Source organism: Mya arenaria, chromosome 5, assembly GCF_026914265.1.
Source record: "Mya arenaria isolate MELC-2E11 chromosome 5, ASM2691426v1".
Taxonomy (NCBI): domain Eukaryota; kingdom Metazoa; phylum Mollusca; class Bivalvia; order Myida; family Myidae; genus Mya; species Mya arenaria.
The window spans coordinates 21536052-21558054 of NC_069126.1; the positions used below are offsets into that span (position 1 = coordinate 21536052).

At 35.9% G+C, this 22003-nt stretch overlaps 1 protein-coding gene across 1 annotated transcript; it reads left to right on the top strand.

The window, feature by feature from the left end:
• Positions 1-1121: 1121 nt before the first annotated feature.
• On the top strand, positions 1122-21393 carry LOC128234870 (vacuolar protein sorting-associated protein 16 homolog). The gene is made up of 23 exons (XM_052949458.1): positions 1122-1249; positions 3172-3260; positions 3675-3775; positions 5263-5391; positions 7253-7397; positions 9331-9449; positions 9814-9933; positions 10299-10354; positions 10777-10851; positions 11539-11633; positions 12412-12488; positions 12866-12991; positions 13357-13484; positions 13978-14122; positions 14440-14574; positions 15135-15243; positions 15902-15999; positions 16331-16435; positions 18080-18157; positions 18410-18579; positions 19024-19120; positions 19971-20074; positions 20688-21393. Exons 1-23 carry the CDS (start codon positions 1206-1208, stop codon positions 20836-20838), a joined length of 2496 nt encoding a protein of 831 aa, XP_052805418.1. The 5' UTR covers positions 1122-1205; the 3' UTR covers positions 20839-21393.
• Positions 21394-22003: the final 610 nt, after the last annotated feature.

Sequence of the window (22003 nt, forward strand, 5' to 3'; positions counted from 1 at the left end):
TGTTTCATGTTTCGAATACCACGTCTGGTGTTATATTGGATAAGGAGTATTTGAGTCATGCATATATATATAGATGTCCTCTGATGCAATATTCCCACATTTTGTTAAGGAGCCTTTGGTAGAGTACTTCATCGAATACAGTTTTAAAGTCTTTATATATCATATATTATTCTTTGCATCTGTCTGTATATACCTAGTCATTCTGGTAGCTGAGTTGTGCATTAATGACGTTTTTGAAACACTTGTTTTTTTTATTCTGACTTGAAAACATTATAAAAGAAAAATATTCAACTATAGAAAATACAAGACAGAGCTACAAGATTTGTGTATTGGAAAGAGGCAAAAAATTACCGCCCAATATGTTTATAATAACATTTATTAGCTGCATATTATTAAACAAATGGTCAAGAAACCTAATCGTGACACACAATGAAACAAATGCGCTCATCAAATCAACAAGTATTTCAATTTGCATCTTGATTCAACTTTTACGACGCATTACAGTTTTCGTTACTGAAAACGAGAATAACTGTACGTCTCGTCTAGTTTTGATTCAGACAGAATCCCTTGACTTAGGAGATTAATTGTCCGTGGTTTTCGTTGGTGACTGTTTTAGCACATACATGCCATATTTCTGAAAGGCTCCCCAGGGGATTTTGTCCAGAATTCCTGGGGATTTGGGTCACATACCAGGGTATTTTCGTCATAGCATGTCTGCTCGTGTTTAGCAAACTCATACATAAAGTGATATAACACAAATACGATTAAATGGTCATGGCATATTTGCAAATAGGTGATGTTTGAGATTTCAGTCGAAATAAAGAGAAAATAAAAAAATTGTAACAACTTTATTTGGATGGCATGTTTTGTCGTTTATTTTACTTAAATCATATTGTGTCATCAAACATCATCATTTTACATCATTTTCAAGGATTGGACTGGTTTATATAGTAGGAATACATTCAACAAATGTAGAAATAGTGTGCTTAAATGATTCACTGTAGCAGCGATCACAGAACGTGTATGGGGGGGGGGGGGGGGGGGGGAGAGATAGCTGCGTTTGAGCTTTCCATTAATAGACCATAACCCGGTTTTATTTTCATTTGTTTTTCTTTGGGTCTAAAGAAACGTACAAGAGTTACTGCCCGTTCACAAAAATAAATATTTAGTTCCTGAAAGTAATATTTTTTCTTCTTTGAATAAAAATGGCGTCTGCAAACTGGCAAACACTTGGCAGGGTGTATTATGAGTAAGTTTTTTTTTTTGCTTTGCACACATTATCATTGTTTTGTATTATTCAGCGGACACTAGTTAACGCCTTTTTAAGTTTTGGCATTTTATGCTCTTTCCTGCTTATTTTAGTTATTTTATGTTTGAATCGAGCTCAAATCTAAACTTATGTCTTAACAAAGTTAGATTTAGATTATTCAACTAACTGTCAAGGAAGATGGAAGGCACTTCCCGCTTAGCAGTCCTAACATTTTGTATTGTCAACAGCCTAGGTGTCTGGATGCACATGTAGCTTTTAATAGCGACGCGTTCTGGAATCGGCATGCATATTTAAAAGTAGGGGGTTCAATATGTGGTTTAGTCTTACATTTTCTTCAATTTTTAGCTCGTCTGATTTTTGAAAAAGATGGCGAGCTATTGTCATCACTTGATTGTTGTCATTGTCATCCTTGAAGGCTATTGTTAAGTTTTGCGTTTAGGTCACTTACATAGAAACTATTAAAGCTATGCTATCATTTTAAAACTTGTTCATCTAATAGCTTTCCTGACATTGTTCCCTAAAGATGCTGAGTCTCACCTGGGTTTTTTTGGTTAAAAACATGAATTTTGATGGATTTTGGTCGATTATGAGAATTGGACATACATGTAGCTTGGACATACATGTAGCTTGTTCAATAATTGTTGGATCGATTTTTATTTTTTCACCGACAGTAAATGGATAAGGCCCTTAATATATCAAACTGGTTTTTGATTTAAACATTTGGAAGGGGAGGGTGGGAAATATTTTAGAATCCTTGGACTTTGTAATTTTTAACTAATCTGATGATTTTTTAAGTTTTGTGCTTGGGTCATTTACAAGCAAACTATCAAAGCTATCACTTTCAAACTTTGGAATACTTGTTAACTCTCAAATGTACAATAAGAAATAAATAAACCTTAAAAGGATAATATCAGACGAGTGTTCAGCACTCCCAGGCAGTTGTAATAACAATATAGTGGAAATAAATGTGCAAAGAGAAAAAATAGTCATTTTTCATTAAAATGTAATAGAATTACAACCTGTTTTCGTCACACTCCATATACAAGTATTTCAACAATAACTTGCTACAACCAAGGACTACTTAAATGGAGTCTACCCCAGTAACTTTGTTAGTAGATTGCCTTTGTATTTTCCTACAAAATCCTTTAATATTTTTTGTCATGCACTGTCATTAACGTCCCTTTAGTCTAAAACAAATGTCTATTTTCAATTCTTAACAGGGTTGTAACTTGAATATTTTTTTATGTAATTAATGCATCACCTATGGAGACAAGGGCCTTAACCGTAACCCCTCTGCATCTTATTTTTCCATTAGTTTTGAAATTTTATACAATAAGTTTCTTTCACAGAGCAATTGATTTTATGTATCTGTGTAAGTCTGTGTTTAGCTTTATGTATGCCCATGCATATGTCGAAGTTCTACATGTGTGCCCATGCGTTTTTCTGTGTTCTAGCTACATGCTTGCCCTTGCATATTCTTCCCAGGTTTGTAGCTTGGCTATTTTTTATTTAATGCTCCAGCTATGGAGTCAAGGGCCTTAACCCATTCTGCTCTTCCATTTTTAACTAGAAAAATTTCACTTTAATGCAATGACATTCTTTCACAATGCAACTGATTGTATGTATCTGCCTATGTCCATGCTCTAGCTACATGCGTGCCCTCACGTATGTCTGTGCTCTTCATATGTCTATGGTTTACCCCTGACAACATTCTTAAAAAGCATAAATATTAAAAAGCATGTGTGTGTTTTATTTTTCGATACTGAAGATGTGTGTGTATGTTTAGTGCCACGTGTTGAGTGTTTAATACCAACTAATATACATTGTACAAAGTGGATTACCAAGCTATTTCCATTACAAATTAGACTGAATGAATTTTTGGGCATTTTTTCTCTTTGCAGGAAAATGGAGATGTATGCCCTGGAGTGGGGGGACCAGATTGACCTGTCCAAGTTTATTGTGGCTGCTGCACCTTATGGAGGACCATTAGGTGAGATTCGGGAATTATTGTGTAATTATTGATATATAATGTTTATTTTATTTAGAATGAATTGTGGTCTTGTGGTACAGGGTTCAGCCTCTTACCCAAGAGGTTGTGGTACAATACCCAACAGGGTTACTCATGACTTTCAAGAAAAGTTCTGGTTTCCAGCTAGGAAACAGAGTCAAATGTGATTCAATTTAGCTTTTGTCTTCACAATCAAGCTGAAAAGATAAGGATAAATTTTAAAATGTTAAATTTCAGTTTATCTTTATATTCACATAGATATAAACAGAAAGGAATCATTTAATACCAGCTTATGTAACAATAGATTTATTCACAATTAAATGTTTATAGATTTATCAGTTTCATAGTTGTTCTGATCTTTCATTACTTTCCATGTGACAAAATCTTTATTTGCAGCCTTACTTCAAGACATAAGTAGCAATCCCAACATTGGCACAACAGTCAGACCACTGTTGACTGTGTTCACCTCCGCTGGAAAGATGATCAGTCAAATGCGGGTAAGGGAAGTCGGCAATGAGGCCAGTTTTAAAAAAAAAATGTTTAAAAAAAATCCTTGATATAAGTACTGTCTTAAGAGTAAGTACTAGTACAATGCATGAATAGTTAATGTGTTTTGTCAAATATAGTGATGTCAAACAAGCATGTTGTTAACTGTAAAACTCTTTGAAATGTAAATTTATAAAATGAAAAAGGAACCATATTTGAAAATAAAGGTTTTCAATAGACTTTTTTCTGACAATTTATTTCAGGGTTGCCAGCGGACTTGAAAAGTCAGGGAAATTGGGTATTTTTTCAAGGTCAGGGAATTGTCAGGGAATTTTGAAATTTGGTCAGTGAAAAATGAAAATCCTGAAAAGTCAGGGAAAAGTCAGGGAAAAATTATTTCAAAGGTCGAAAAATATACGCATTGAAGGTCTTTCTTGGCTATGGCAGTCTTTAGGCATTTAATATTTGACTTTATCACTCTCACAGTTAAGCATTAAATTCAAATAACAGTAAACTGTGATATTAAGAAGCATTATATGTTAACTTAGTGATTATAATACCCATTATTTACCTTAGAACATCATTCAGCCTAAAGACTGAAAGGCTTTGCAACCCTTGCCTCCAGAGCTGACTAATACGTAATTTCTGTTGTATTGTAGGAATATAACACCAGAAAAGAGAATTTACCTGACATTATATTCTAATCTATAGATTATTATCCTTGTTTCAGGTGTTGCGGTTTCTTTATATCATCTAATAAAGGGATTTGATGGCAGATAATATAATTAAATTACTCTGTTTCAGGCTCTTCCTTGTTAGCATGACAAATTAACAAATATGAATTCAAAACAGACATTGCATTATGCAATGCTATGTTTTTCACACTAACTTTTTTTCACACTTACTTACCATACTCATTCAAAGTCTTTAATTTTATAGTGATTATTTCATGATATGCCAAAATGAGCCCTATGTTCTTGTTTTCATGCTAATGTTTCACATGTTTCACTGACCAACAGTCACACTGTGTTTGAATAGAAATAGTTAAGAATAGTAGAACACTATGTTTGAATCATTACTTTGATGTACAATGTAAATGTTTTATATTTTGGAAAATAAATACAAGTTTACATGCAAAAATATAATGGGAGGATTGGACGGCTATAGGGGAGGTCAGGAGGCCGTTTATGTGTTTGACGATTTTGGTCAGTGAAAAACATGAATTGGTCAGTGAAAAGTCAGGGAAAAGTCAGGGAATTTTATTTCACCAAAGTGCTGGCAACCCTGTATTTGTTTTATCTTTGAATATTTATTCCATGTATATATCTCTGACAATTTATTTGTTTTATCTTTGATGTATAGATCTAGTGAAATCAAAACAAGCCATTTGGAACCAATCTGTTTTTATTTTCTGTAGTCAAATCCTAACTGTCATTTTATTTCATTGGTATACTGTTTTAGCTAGAATTTGTTGATCTCTTATTTAAATCCATTTCAGTGGAATAGTGGGCGTATCAAGCAGCTTGGTTGGTCTCACAATGAGGAGCTATTGTGTGTACAAGATGAGGGCACAGTGCTGGTTTATGACATCTTCCTCACTTTTATCAGGCAATTTGGAATGGGGCAGGTATGGTTTACTTGAACTTGGAAAGGAAGGAAAAATGTAGTTGCATTCTCCCTCTGTGTTGACATCTATTACTATGGTGTTGCAGCTGTTTTTTAACCCTGTTTTAGTCAAATTACGATCAAACTTCTTAGTACGGTACAGCAGCATGGAAAATGTGTCACATCCATGTTTGCCCCTTAAGGTCACACTAAGAGGTCAGTTGGTTATCACTTCAGTAGGGGTATAGAGGAATTTTGTAACTTTGCTCGTGTTTCATTCAGATGTTATCAGCTATTATTTTATAAGTGAAATAAATTGTAATAAAATTCAAAACAAAAAGTGGACATATGCGGCCGCAAAAAACGAAACTGCAAGGGTTCGCTTTAAGGCGCCAAGCAGTCTGTTAAAAATACAACCAGCCGAGATAAGGGCAGATAATTTGTATTTTTACCCCCCTTTGCTAAATATTTAAAGTTAAACTTAACGCAATGTTTGTACGCAATACACACCCTGCTGACACGCAATTAAAACGCAAAGCAAACTGTTTCAACAGTGTTTAAAGGTTAAACGCAAAAATTACTGGACACAACACGCAAGAACCTGCTGACACGCAATCAAAACGCAAAGCAAACTGTTTCCACAGCGTTTAAAGGTTAAACGCACAAATTACTAGACACAACACGCAAGAACCTGCAGGGTTACGCAACATAGTTGTTACCATAACACAAGAGCAACAACCTAAGGACTTGTATATTATATTGCGTTAAATTATCGTCTTAACATGTTTTTGCCCGTTTGTCTGTAACCAACAATTCACCGATGGGTATGGGGCTTAGCCCCGCCATCAAGTTTCAAGTTGGCAACAAACATAAAAATTATTGGATTTAACCAAAAAGATTATTGACTGATATACTGATCATGTAGATTAAATGTTGCCCTACTCTCAGCTGGCTGAATTTTTCTTTGCGACTTGTAATAAAAAGAAGACATGTGAATGAGTATAACAACTTATGTTAAAAGACTGGCACTATATAAAATATAAACGAATCTCCCAGTCTTATCCTTGGCGCATATTGTAGTGATAGGTCCCGTTGTCTGTGTGTCACTCGAGGGGACAACGATCAAACAGCGACGCCGTTTGTGCTCCTGGCAATTTTTTTCATCTCCACGAACAGTTCTCTCAATCATTATTACAACACCGAGCGCACTGAAAATACAAGCAGAAAAAGGACAGCAAGAACACCGTTTAATGCCTTGATGCTGTAAAAACTTTACTGTTTACTCTACATGTAAAAAAACAATGGGGAGTGGGAGGGCGGGTGTAAATTTTTGTATGCTATCCTACAGACGACGAAAACGGAAAGGAAGAGCTATGACAGACTGGTAACTAATTTCAACCTTAAATCTTGATATCTGATTACATTCGATCCCAGAATCGAAAGCAGTCTATAAAAATTAATTGCACTTCCGGCTGTCAGAAAGTGTAAACAAACGACCACAATGCGTCAAAATTACAAAGTTGTGTATTACTGCGACTACATAAACAATTCTTACAGGACTTAAATAGAGCGGTTTATTTCCTAAAAATAAATGTCGTTATGCCTATAAAGTCATAACGAATAATATTTTTCATTAAGGTTCATGTCTTTTCGATGACAACCGCACACATTCATGTGCTTGTTCCACAAACATTGAAAGCAATCATTTACCTTTGGCATACTTTTTTTTTATTTGCTTATGTTGATGAAAACATTTTATGCATAGAACAATTTGAATGGACTTTTAAAATAAATAGAAAAAAATACAGTATCTTGCAACAGACATTGAACATGGATTTTTCCTAAGTAATGATAGATGTAAATTAACGTACCTCTCGTCCCAGGAAGCTAAAGAGACAAAGGTTCTGGATGTGCGGATATTCAACAGCTACAAGGGGACTGGCATAGCGATCCTGACCTGCTCATTCAGGGTGTTTATTGTCAACAGTATTGATGACCTACGTATCCGCAGACTTGCTGAGGTGCCAGGTATATGCAGGAAATATGATACGTTTTCTTTAAATATCATTTATACTTCTGGTACCATTTTTAAATTGTCTGATTTTTGAAGGTTAATAGTCAAGATATTGCCATAGACTCGGTGTTAGTGATGGGAATCGGTTACAACTTTACTGTCGATGATCGGTTCCACTCAAGTAACCGATTATCGATAGTACAATCTGTTGGACCATTTCTGACTATACCTTAAATGTAGTAGTATTTGTAGTATTTTGTACAATAAGTTAATAACTCATAATCATTTTAAACTAAGCTCATGTTATACATGTAAATGTACCATGTTTGAAGTAGTTTTTTCTTTTATTACTATGAGCCAAATAAATACTGTAATAATCTAATGTAGACTGTCATATAGTACAACTGTCATGCCTTGTTTACCCAAGTGGTTTGTTGACAACACCAAATGCAAACATATGCATTAAATCAATTACTAGTTTTATTTATGAATGAACAAACAACAAAAAAAAGTAACAAGAACATGTAAAACATTTGCCCCCAGGATAGGGAAATATTTCGTCTTCGAGATTTGGCGCTTGGTCAGCCATATTGTTTAACAATAAGAAATTAACAGCTCCAAATGTATAAATGAAGCAAAAGAAAATAGGCGGTAATGAACGGAAAGTAAAGGACAAATCTCTAACGCAGTGATGTCCCCTGGTGAGAGGATAACGAAGACGAAAAGCAACTCTGGTTGAACCGATGATCGATTATGACCATATACAATCGATTGTCGCCGACTTCTGGGGCAGCCAATCAATTTTCGATTATAATAGATCGGAACATCACTACTCGGTGTCCTATAATCCTGGCCCGGCTTACTCATAGTCATTTACTCATAGTTAAAGATAGTTGCATGTAACATAATCAGTAACATGTCACAAATGTCAACATGCATCTGGGTAGCCATGTTCAGGATTCACCTGTGATGATTGTCCAGTTATTGTCCTGAACTTACCACTGTTGTACAACATTATAAAATGTATTTTGTTTGGGTGTTTATTTACTAAAATTAACTTTTGACTTGACTTTACTTTACGAGAAAAAAACAACCAGCTTTGGAAATTCCATTTGCTTTTGATAAGGCCAATAAATGAAGCTCAGGGTTAAGATGCTATAAATATACGTTTAATATGTACGCGTACTTGTTGAGTACATAATTATGGTCATTTTGCAATTGTCAAAATGAGCCATCAAATATTGTATTTATAATATATGTTCCACGTTTATATGTGAAGCAAACACAATGGGTTGTAAGGCCAATTGTCAAGAACATTGATAATGTTATCAATTGTGATTAACAGCATTGTTGTTATCTTTTAAAGGTTAACAAGTGCATGATATGCTTATTTATGTATATATAATACAAGAAATGTTGAATTATTTGTCTCGGATCTTTTCAGAATTACATTGGAAAATGGCTACATGTATGTCAAACTCTGTTATCTTGATGTTTTGGTTATGTCAAACTTTTTTTGGAAAGTGTTGAGTTTAGTTATTCATGTTTTGTATTTCAGTTATGTTGTGTTGTCATTATCTCGAAGTATTTCTCGAGGTCCCCATGACTTTGACATAATGAGTTTTGACTCTATTGCATATTCTAAATGGGTCTTACATCTATGAAAGTTTCAGAATAGTAAAAAAAAAAATGTTCAAATCAATGTTAACAACATTGTTCAACAAATCTCTGAACAATCAGCCCAATATATTGCAAAACAACTCCCTTTGTCCACCATTCATTGATCGATTCCTTTGACCATTGCATCATACATACACTGTTAATCCATCTTCGGGGCTGGACAGTGCCCCCACGGCCTGGAGAATCATCACAATGTCCACCATTCATTGGCAGATGCCTTTGACCATTGCATCATACATACACTGTACCCTGTTTATCCATATTCAGGGCTGGACAGTGCCCCCACAGCCTGGGGAATCATCACCATGGACGGTCAGTCACAGGCCCTGGTAGCCAAGGGTAACGAGCTCTACCTGATTGACCATGGTGGTCAGTACCAGAAACAGGTAAAGACAGCGGACAGCTGAGGAGGATTTGTAATAATTGATGGTTGTTTTTATTTATATGGCTTTAACATTATGTATATCATTATGAATATCATTAATTTGTACTGTTTGACCTGAATTTATGTTGTTCCTTTCCTTGCCTCTATATAATTGAGTCTTTGACTTATAATGCACTCGATTAAAAAAATTAAGAAATTAATATTTTGAGAATGATTAATTTTCGGTGTATTAGAACATTGTTGATTATGATGATGTGGTTGAAAGTTTGCATTACAACTGTGAATGCACTTTTGATGATTATTATGATGGTGATGAAGGTTATGTTTTCCAGTGGTAGTAATTATTCATAAAATCTGCTTTGTAGGAGATCGAGATTTCTACACCATTAGAGGCAATCATAGACATGGCGATATCATTCAACAACAAGTATATTGCCCTGTTTACTGAGAGTGGTCTTGTCTGGATTGGCTCAGCAGATCTCAAGGTACTGAGCCCCCCGCATTCATGAAACACCTTAGAATAAATATTCAATTTATTTGAAATTGCTTTTTTGACATTTGAAGCTCCCCCCACAAAACACATTTAAAAGTGGATCTATACAGATTAACTTTTATAATATTATGCTTCAGATAAGTCCTTCATGTTACCTATGAATGGTTGTTAACTTCACTTCTTTGTTTATCATTAAAAAATATTGGTTTGTATTTGTGTATATTCATACATTTATTTCATTCTCTTTTGCAGACAAGTTGTATCTAACTTTAATTTTGTTAGAAATCGGTATAACTGCTATTCAATGCGCTGAGTACTGCCTTATTTATGACAGTTCTACAATACTGTGTTTTTCAGAAAAAGTACTGTGAGTTCAACACCAAGTCCCCACAAAAACCAACACAGTTTGTGTGGTAAGTACTGTGAGTTCAACACCAAGTCCCCACAAAAACCTACACAGTTTGTGTGGTAAGTACTGTGAGTTCAACACCAAGTCCCCACAAAAACCTACCCAGTTTGTGTGGTAAGTACTGTGAGTTCAACACCGTGTCCTCACAGAAACCTACTCGGTTTGTCTGGTAAACACTGCATGTGTAGGGAGTAATGGATTTCAGCTTCGAATAATTACTTGTTGCTTTACAATATTGCTACTTATGATACATAGAAGTGCTAGATCATTAGACAGTTCACCGTATTTCTGCAGAGCTTTCTCAAATAACACTACAAGAATTGTTACTGAAGTGTCTGTTCTGGTCAAACAGGAACATCTCACGAGTAGTACATGTAGTTGAACACTTGAACAATTCGTTTTTAAAAAATACATCCTAATTTGTAGGAGTGGTCCTGGTGCAGTGGTGGCGATGTGGGAGAAGATGATGTTGGTCATCGGCCCTGACAAGGACTATATACCGTATCTTTTTTATACCATGTTTGTGCGATGGTATGTGGTAATTTCACACATTGTTTTGGCAAAAGGAGGTCCTGATTTTTACCTTGTCTTTGGGAATGGGAAGTGCTGAAACCCTTCATAATTTTGGGAAAATGGGAAGCGCTGGTGTCTGCCTTGTTGAAGGAATAGGAAGTGCTGATTTTCACTTTGTTTGTGGGTTTAGAAAGTGCTGATTTCCCTTTTGTTTGTGTGAATAGAAAGTGCTGAATCCCCTAATTGCTTTGGGGAAATAGGAAGTGATGATTTCAACCTTGTTTGTTGGGAATGGGAAGTCATGTGCTGGAAATCCTTTTTTGTGGGATATGGGAAGTGCTGATTTAGAAATTGTTTGGGGAAATGGGAAGTGTTGATTTCCACCTTTGTTTGTGGGAAATGGGAAGTGATGATTTCCACCTTGTTTGTGGGAATAGGAAATGCTGGAAATCCTTGTTTGTGGAAATGTGAAATGCTGATTTAGAGATTGTTTGGGGAAATGGGAAGTGTTGATTTCCACCTTTGTTTGTGGGAAATGGGGAGTGATCATTTCCACCTTGTTTGTGGGAATGGGAATGTTTTCACTTTACTTATTATGGAAACACAACTAAAAAAGTGAAAACATATTCATATCAAATACAGTCAAAATAGTAGCAGACCTTAACCAATTTCCAGTTTCCATCATGATTCCACAGTGAGCTTAGTTGAAGAGGAAGATGGGATCAGGATTATTGGCCGGGACAGTGTCGAGTTCTTCAGGAAAGTGCCACGTAAGATCATGTCAAAGTCACTTGTGTAGACTAATTTCATGTCACTGTTGTAACTTGCATAGGGCGAAAAGTACACTGATAATTCTGGGCCTGCTTCATTCAAGATCTTAGTGGCAAAGTAAAATTGTCTTAGTGATATATTTTCATTATTTTGCGATGTACTTGTAAGCATTGACCTTAAGATCCTTTAATAAAACAGGCTCTTGACTTCCAAGCAGTGGGTCCACAGTTTCATCGCCGAGAGCTTTACTATTTACCTAAAAGACTTCCATTTAAGCCTGTTTGTTCCTTTAAGTATTTTTTATGTTGATTTTCCAACAAGTTCAAGTTTTGTTAGAATGTAACCATGTGATTGGAATTGATTATTCACTGGCTGTTCCTAAAAGGTCATTGTAGTTAATTGTCCTATTTTTCTTGTGCAGTGAGGTGATAAAAATTAAATTGAATGACACTTGATGAAACAAAGAAGCATAACTTTGTTCTAGCAGATTTTTGAAGATCTTTTAATGAAACAGGCTCCTTGCGCCTTGCAAGCGTTGGGTCCGCAGTTTAATCGCCCAGACCTAGTCCTGGGTCACTTCAATGTCTTGTCTTGTTTTAAATTCCATTCCACTTCCATTCATTTTGCCTGTTTGTTAAATCGAGAAATATTTTATATATGTTGACTTTTCCAAGAAGTTTTGTTAGAATGTAATGACCATATGAATGGAATTGATTATTGGCTGGCTCTTTCTTAAAAAGTCATAATAGTTTTTTGTATTCTTGTACAACGTTACAGAGGTGACGGAGCAGATATTCAAGATAGCCTCGATGGAGCCGGGGGCCATGTTGTATGAGGCTTCCAGGGAGTTTGAGGTAACAGACAAAGATGGATATATTTGGAGTCAAGGTCTAGACTTTGCCCTAGTGAAAAAATAATTATGACTTGTGACTGGTCTTAACATAATGAGCATGTGTAATAGTCAGTGATGTTTTTGAAAACATTTCATTATCTAGTTGACATTCATAAGTTGGTCAGGCAATGCTATTGAGACATTCCAAAATAATGAAATATCAAATAAGCTAACATATATGAGGGTTTACAATCTACAAAAAACCTCAGATATTTTTACTTTCTGAAAGTTTTAGTTCGATAATACAAATTTTAAATACATTAGTTTATTATCTTTCGTTAAAAGTTTGAACAAAGCACAGTCATAACTCTTTCTGGGAAATTTACAAATATATTACAGAGACAGAGTCAGCGTGCTGATGAGTATATCCGGACTGTGAAAGATCAGCTAGACGTTGCTGTATCTCAGTGTATACAGGCTGCTGGGCACGAGTTTGAACCTTCAAGGCAGAGTGCATTGCTCAAGGTTGGAATAATTGTCTGATGCTTACATCCTAAATCTTAAATTAGAACTCTGTTGCCTTCTATATTTGTATTGCCTTCTTCAATATTAAACAAGTAAATGTGTAAACCCAGTATCCAAAAATTTCAAGGTTAGGAAATGCAATTCATATAATATATGCATATTCATATTATGCAAAATACATGCAGAACCAAGACGGATAACCTGTCAGATAATGACACCTTTCTCACATTGTAATGCAGGTCTTTGACTGTGAAACAACATAATGGAATGACATATGTTGTGTTGCTTTTTGTACTGTTCTGTAAATTACACTCCTGGAATTGATACAGTTTGCAAGTCACAAAGCATACTGTCATTGTTTACAGGCAGCCACGTTTGGGAAGTGTTTCTTGACAGACTACAATCCAGAGCCGTTTGTGAACATGTGTCAGATGCTACGTGTCCTCAATCAAGTGAGGAAACCTTCCATCGGCATTCCCCTTACATACACACAGTATCCTTCCTTTCCTTTGTGAGGATGTTAGATGGTTAAGGTTTTGTTTTTAAGTTCAAACCACCACTGTTGTAATATCCAGTTGAGCCTTATTTTGATCCCTTGTGTCTTTATACAAAAGCTGTTTGTTTATATTAATTTAAAGTAAAATTCATCAATTTGTGAAAAAAGGCATTGGGTGTGTCTTTATATGCACGTGTAAAATATTATTCACACTGTGCATGTTACAAATGTAAATAGCAAGGGTTTAGCAAGATGCACAACCATTGACCTACTTTGAAAATAGACGTTTCATGCCACATGTCTGTTAACCTACTTAAAAAATATGTATGCGCATATGTATCAAGGTATATAACCCTTGACCTAATGGGGAAAATAGTCAACAACATCCACTTCCTTGGAAGACAAAGTTTTTGGTAGCTGAATATAATTTACTTGTATAGTAAAAACAAGTGTCAACTCTCATATAAATACAGACTTAACTTCAAATTAGACTTGAGCGATTGACAATGCCAGTGTTGATAGATCGACTTGTAATGAGGAAGTATTTCTACCTCGCCATTCGCATCTGCCAATATCTGAAACTGCCAGAGGCTGAGGGAGCTAGTAGGATCCTAGCTCATTGGGCTTGCTATAAGGTAGGATTTTTTAAGTATCATTTAAACCTATTTATTTGTCTGGTAACTGGGGACCTTGGCAACGGAACATTCCGTTTGGCTACTCACAAGGAATTTGAATATTTGCTTGTTTTGTATTTTGAGTGTTGAAAGACTGGGTCTGCTCTACATACAAGAGGGGAGAATGAACTGGGGTTTATTATTTAGCAAAATGGCATTTTGGAGAATGTTCTTACAGGATTGAACAATGCATAAGTGGAAACTACCTTATTATTTATGTTTGCCACCATGGCATTCACATGTAATGGTATTGACATGAAATAATTTCCCTGACACAGGTCCAACAGAAGAATGAAGATGATGAGCACTTAGCGCGGGTCATAGCTGACAAGATGGGAGACACACCGGGGGTATCATACTCTGAGATTGCCAACAAAGCTTTGGAGGTTGGCAGGCCAGACCTGGCTATAAGGGTACGTGATTGATTGTTAATTTAGAAAGCATTATGGTGGGTTTTATTCATACATCATACCAATAAAGATAAATAAAAAAATTACAATGATTACTTTGACCACCCCTGACAAATACCTTCAATCAAGCAGAGTGTGGATTCCATTGTTAAGTGGTTACAGATATTGCAGAACAGAAGGAGGGCACTTGGGTTATTTGCAACAAAGCCTTCAAGGTTGACAGGCCAGACCTGGCTCTTAAGATGAGCTTTTAAAAAATAATACTAAGTTAATTGGCAACTAGAAGATGATACTTTATCTTCATCAATTCGCCTGATATCTTGAAGCAAAATGACAGACTGTTGCTATCCCATTGTTGTCATTTTCGTTGGGCAAAATTGTATTTCTATCATATCTTATAAAGAAACATAGTCAAACACCCTCATGTATGAGTTGATTTTTTTTTTGTGGAGCTGAGGAAACACTGGCCATACAGCACTCATACATGTACATGTTTTTAGTTTTATTTTGTATGAGATGTTTTAAGCCACCCATTTATTTATATATCATTTGATGTGTTACAGCTCCTCGATTATGAGCCTAAAGCATCCAGACAAGTACCGCTGCTGTTGAAAATGAAGAAAGAGCAACTGGCTCTAAACAAGGCCATAGACAGCGGGGACACAGACCTGAGTATGTATTTATGATATTTATATTCCAGACAAACTCAGTTTGTAGAGGGTATACTGGAGTCACCCTGTGGGCAGCCAATTGGTCTGTTGCCATTTCACTTGTCCGGAGGATAACTTAAAATGCTAGATGGAATTTAATTCTACTTCATGCGATGATAGAACATAATGAGTGGAATTGCAGTGAACAAGGACAATAACACTATTTCAGTAAATCTCAGAGTTATTGCTCTTTGTTACTTTTTCATGTTTGGATCATTGCTTTATTTTTTCGGATAAAATTTAATTCAACTTCATAAATGGTAAAGCACAAATAGAGGAAGTGCAGTGTACAAGGACTATAACTCATTTTCAGCTAATTACGGTGTTATTGTCCTGTATTACTTTTTGTCTGTTACTTAACTTAATGTTGCCATAGACAATACATTCAAAGTAAAGTACCGCAATGACGATAGCTCTGGATTTTAATAATTGTTGAGATTTTCCCTTATTGGACTGAAAAAGAAAAGACCAGGGTTGGCGTTTGCTCTGCCATTCTTTATTTTAATAGAAGGTGGGTTAAAAACTTTATGCGGCTTTATCTTGAGATGTATAGCAGCATCCCTTATTCTTCTTTTCTTACAAGTACATATAACACCAAATTTGTCTTTCTATCATTTCAGCCTACTTTGTGTTGCTTCACCTGAAGGACTCTATGATCCAGGGCGAGTTCTTCATGGCCATCAGGAACATTCCGGAGGCTTGCTCACTCTTCCTACAGGTAAAGAGGACTTCTATATATAGAAGAGATTCTGGGAAATTAAGAAGTTGATATTTGAATCAATTTAGACCAAATCACATGTATATATATATATATACACATGTACCAGGGTGAAAACGTGTGTCCTATACACAGTATAATACAGTATACATATATTTGTATAAAACTATCAAATATATTTGCACTGCCATTCAAAACTCTGTGTGTGCATGCCCTTGATGGCCTGAGAAAATTCAACAGGCACTGGTATCTGTCTGTCGTGCTCCCTTGTTTTTAAAACTGTTGTTATAAAGGTCTTCAATGAAATCATAGCAGGCACACTATATTCCAGTACTGCAGACAACAGAATCCCCAGATGATGGAGCAGCTGTACTACCAGGAGGACAACTTCCAGGAGGAGGCCACATGTAAGGTGGTCAACAGCTTCAAACAAGAAGTAGGTGGATGTCAACACTGTGTTAGGTGATATAGCCAGAGGGGAATGTAAACTGGGGGGTGGGGGTGGGGAGTATGGAATGCGAACAGGGGATATGGTTATATCTACTAAGGATGTTGGAGGGCTGGAGAGAAATAAATTTCAGGAGGAATCACATGTAATAATTATCTTCAAAAGTGAGGATAGGGAATGTAAATATGGTTTATGGGAATGTTAATATGGGGTATGATAATGTAAACTGTGGAGTATGGTGATGTTAATGAAGGTTTTATTTTGGGTGTTTGGCAGTGTAAACAGGTGATATTGGTTTGTACAACATTTTGGTCTCAGGAAATAATTTCAAAATGTAAACAAGTTATAGGAATGTAAACAACTGTATAGGACAGCAAACAAGTGTATGGGAAGGCAAACAACTGTATGGGACTGCAAACAAGTGTATGGGAAGGCAAACAACTGTATGGGACAGCAAACAAGTGTATGGGAAGGCAAACAACTGTATGGGAAGGCAAACAACTGTATGGGAAGGCAAACAACTGTATGGGACAGCAAACAAGTGTATGGGAAGGCAAACAACTGTATGGGACAGCAAACAAGTGTATGGGAAGGCAAACAACTGTATGGGACAGCAAACAAGTGTATGGGAAGGCAAACAACTGTATGGGACAGCAAACAAGTGTATGGGAAGGCAAACAACTGTATGGGACAGCAAACAACTGTATGGGAAGGCAAACAACTGTATGGGACAGCAAACAAGTGTATGGGAAGGCAAACAACTGTATGGGACAGCAAACAAGTGTATGGGAAGGCAAACAACTGTATGGGACAGCAAACAACTGTATGGGAAGGCAAACAACTGTATGGGACAGCAAACAACTGTATGGGAAGGCAAACAACTGTATGGGACGGCAAACAACTGTATGGGACAGCAAACAAGTGTATGGGAAGGCAAACAACTGTATGGGACAGCAAACAACTGTATGGGACAGCAAACAAGTGTATGGGAAGGCAAACAACTGTATGGGAAGGCAAACAACTGTATGGGACAGCAAACAACTGTATGGGACAGCAAACAAGTGTATGGGAAGGCAAACAACTGTATGGGAAGGCAAACAACTGTATGGGACAGCAAACAACTGTATGGGACAGCAAACAACTGTATGGGACAGCAAACAAGTGTATGGGAAGGCAAACCACTGTATGGGAAGGCAAACAACTGTATGGGACAGCAAACAACTGTATGGGACAGCAAACAAGTGTATGGGAAGGCAAACAGGGATACTAATATATGAGAATGATAATAAACTGTGAAATAACACATCATTTATATCATGCAAAATAAAACTAACAAAACGTAGATGTGTTTACTTTTATTAATGAAAACCTTTAGACATATACATACATATCATGATATGTATGAAATGTTTGAACCATATTTATCAAAACCAAAGTGGCAAGTTTTGGCCGCAGCATGACGGAACATCCCATCGGTCATAAGACCGCCGGGTGAAGCATCCACTATGCTCGTAAATTCAAAATTAAAAAAAAACTGTTCACAGAGGTTAAACCTAAACTTATATTTGAGCAAGCTGGCACTAGCTCGGTAGCCAGCATGATAATAAACTGTGAAATAACTCATTCTTTCAGAGGCTAGATGACAGACTGAGAATACTTGCGGAAGCCAAGGAAAGCTACACCAAAGCTAGGAATGAGTTTGCAGCCAAGGTAAGAGAAGTTCTACTGTGTTAATATTACAGCTGCCCTGGGTTATAATTGTTCCATTTAAATGCCCATTAGGCATCTTTTACAATATTTATCAAAATAACTGTAATGTACAAAACTTACTTGGATGGAATCGGAAAATTATAAGCACACCATGCAAAATGCAAAGAGAATTAGCTTTGACAGCATTTATATTAACATTCCTGGACCATTGTTGATCAGCACTCAAGTAAAATTCTAAATGTTACATAACAGCAAGTGGATGAGGAGATTCGACTGCTGAAGTACCAACGACGCCTTGAGGAAGAGCTACACCGCGAGTACACAGATCTTTCCCTGCACGAGACCATTCATAAATTGATCATTGATAATTCTCACAAGATGGCGGAGACATTACGTAAGGAGTTCAAGGTCCCGGAGAAAAGGTGGGCATTGATTGATTATAATCTGGGTAGATAATTTGTTAATGATTGATAAAAATATGGGTTGATGATTTGTTATTCCAAGCAATAGGAGTTATATTTGTCTCCCACAGAGCCCACAGTATGGAAATCCTTTTAAACATGGCTTTTGTTAATAATATGAAATTGACTGTTGTGTACCAACTTCAGGCGTTCATAGCCTTGTACTATCATCATTATCAATATCTTCATTTACAATCTTATACGGTACTCTTAAAATTAGCAGTAGCAGGTTTTTATCAGAGTCTGCTCTTTGAAATTTTATTAGAACTCATATTGCATTCTAGGAAATGGTTTTTCCCCCTCATTGATTTTCGATGTAAAGCGAATATTCTCTAAAATAATGAAGATAATTAACGAAACTGTTCAGAACGAAAACAAACTGGTATTCACTATGTACATCTACAGGTACTGGTGGCTGCGTATTGAAGCCCTGGCTGAGGCTGGTGAATGGATGGAACTGGAAAAGTTCTCCAAAACAAAGAAACCTGTTCTTAGCATGGAGGTCATTATCATAGAACTGTATCTAGTTTAAATATATTTATTTTCCAATGATTGTAAAACAAGTTATAACAACATTATATTTATCACTTTCATTGGCCCGATTTTACTTGAGAGTGTGATCTTGTGTTGTGAGGGAAACCTGAAAACCCGGAGTAAACCCACTTTTCCGGCTTTGTGAGCATGAACAAAACTCACAAACGACTGAGCCAGGAATCGAACTTGGGCCGCCTAGGTGAAAGATGTGTGCACTTATCAGACAACCATAGAGCTGTAGTCTCAGTTTTGTTTCGTTTTAATGGATAAAAATTCACACATTAACTACCGGTAAGACCTTTAGTGTGTATTGCAGATTTGATCCTTATAAGACTTCCTATATCATTCAAGAAAATCTACTCTGTTCTAAGAAAACAATCTATGTTGGTTTATGTCACCAGCAATACTATTCCTTGGAAAATGTAATAGTTTTTGAGTACAAAACTAATATGTATATATATTATATATTTTATGGCAGTTCACTCGGCAAAAGCAACATGGTCATTTGATTTGTTAGAAAATTGATGGGTGTTATATGGCCATGTTACATATACCGTGTTAAGCACTTGACATTGTTTGTTTCAAGTGTAGAACAAGGTGGTGTGTAAGTTTACTTATACTAGCACTCAGACAAGGCCTATTCAGTGAGTGCTATGGTAAGATTGGGAGTTATTTTGGGGTTTTATTGGAGCAAAGTGCAAAGACAGAATGTAACTATTAAATGGCAATTCATGTAAAATATTTGATTACATAAACATTAGATAGAATATCACAGAGGCCATGCATTTGAATATCAAACAATTTTGATGCATTTGTAGGCATTTGTGGATGTCTGCATGAAACAAAACAACAAGCTGGAGGCACGGAAATACGTGCAGAGAGTCACACCTGACAAGAAAGTTGCCTGCCTAATCAAAGTTGGGTATGTGAATTTGTTGTGTTGCATTTACTCTTACACATGTACCGAGTAATATTATGGTTGGTACAAGAAAGTGAACTGTCTCCTAAAAGTTGGGTATTTTGAAATTAACCAGGCTGTAGAAAGCCATTTTAGGTGACCCAAGTTATACAAGCTGTTGGAAACGGATAATTATTTAATAGCATAATGGTAGTTATTCTACAGTCCAAAATGTTAAATTGTACAAGTCTGAACATTAAAATCTTACATATGACTCATTCAGTCTTCTGTCACCCTATTATCGAACAGACCAATTAGTCCTGTGTGTTCAGGTAACCAAATAGACAAGTCAAAAGATGTGGTTACTAAGCATATGGAATAATTATACTCAATCAATGGACACATCATGTGCGAGTCCAGGGTCATATTCTTTTAGATACTTGTCCTTTGACAAGTAGATAATGTCCAAAAACCAAAAGTGATAGACAAAAGATGTCAAGTTTATAAGAATATCATGTTGTACAAAACAAAATGCAATTAGGACTGCATTGCATTTAAAAATCAATTTACAACATAAAGGAAGAATTTGTCCAACATTCTTCAATACACATTTGAATGCAATCAACTCTTGTTCCAGGCTATTGCGGGAGGCTGCCGATGTGGCCTTTCAGAATCGTAGTGAAGACGAGTTGAACCGGGTCCTCCGTAAGTGCTCAGTGACGGATCGTGCGGTAGAGGATCAAGTCAAGGGTTACCGACAACAGTTGGCCACAGCAGGAAAACGATAGGACAAGCTTGTGTTTGGTACATCTATAAATGCCTTAGTCATTATATGGTGTGCCATCTCTACTAAGTAAAGTGTAATGAGTCAAGAAAGATGACCAGTGTTACTAGTGCAACTGTTTTGCCAAGAGCCTTGCGGCAAAAACATTTAAGTATTTGATTTATGGGACCATAAATAAATGAAACTTTTATATATGATATTACACAATGTATTACATAACTTGTGCGCAATATTTTGATTGATTGTATGTGGAAATGAGCACAAATGAAGGGAATTCAAAGCTTTTTTACTTCAATAATTAATTTGAATAATGGTATATATAAGGATGGGTTACAAGTAGCAAGTCAACTGAAGTGGACAGTGGATTAAAATTCAACCTTTTGTTCAATAATGAAGATGATTTATTACAGGTATTTTACAGTTTGATGTCCTTGTTTGTACAGCACAACATAAACCTGGGATTGTATGTTTCAACTTGTGCTAAATAACCTATTTATTTGAAGTATCATGTGCAATATTTTGTTGTTTGAATTGATATAATAAATGTTATTATTTTAAATGAAGTGTTTGGGTCTATTTTAGTCCATGCTATGTATTGCATCAGTGAGTCATATAAATATATTTCACCAAGTCAGCACCAAGCAACATATAAGAAGTGAATAATAAATATCTAGAGGTAAAGGTTATCAGTGATCTATTCCTTTCATTGTATACTTTTGAAGTACATACAAACGCATTTTCAGAACAGTGTGCCAGAATATGGCATCTTCCCAGCCCTGTGCATAATGACACTTGATTTGAAAGTTAGAGCAGGCTTAATTTCAATATAGTGAAGAAAATCCAACTTATTTTGTACCCATTACATTTTGGTGTAAAATATTGCATCACATGTATTATGAAATACAAACATCCAAGCAGAATTTCCATTTCTGTTTCACATGGACAAATCTACTTCTGCAAAATTATATGAAAAATTACGATCTTTGTCCTTAACCTTCAGATACTTTAAACTTGTAAAGGTATAAATGAGAGAAATACCACATTAGTCGGTTGATCTATGGGATTGTGGTTCTCCATGTTGCTTGTGTAAAGATACATCTCGCTCAAATGTGCAATTATAGCTTTATAAGCACTTTGATGTGATTTAAACCAACAGATCTACTGACTTC

Bases quoted from the DNA above. Each gene is read 5' to 3' on its own strand.
- LOC128234870 (XM_052949458.1), top strand. From the start codon at position 1,206: ATGGCGTCTGCAAACTGGCAAACACTTGGCAGGGTGTATTATGA. The intron at 14,123-14,439 runs GTAGGATTTTTT...TCCCTGACACAG, and splicing joins CTCATTGGGCTTGCTATAAG to GTCCAACAGAAGAATGAAGA. The intron at 16,000-16,330 runs GTAAAGAGGACT...ACTATATTCCAG, and splicing joins CTTGCTCACTCTTCCTACAG to TACTGCAGACAACAGAATCC.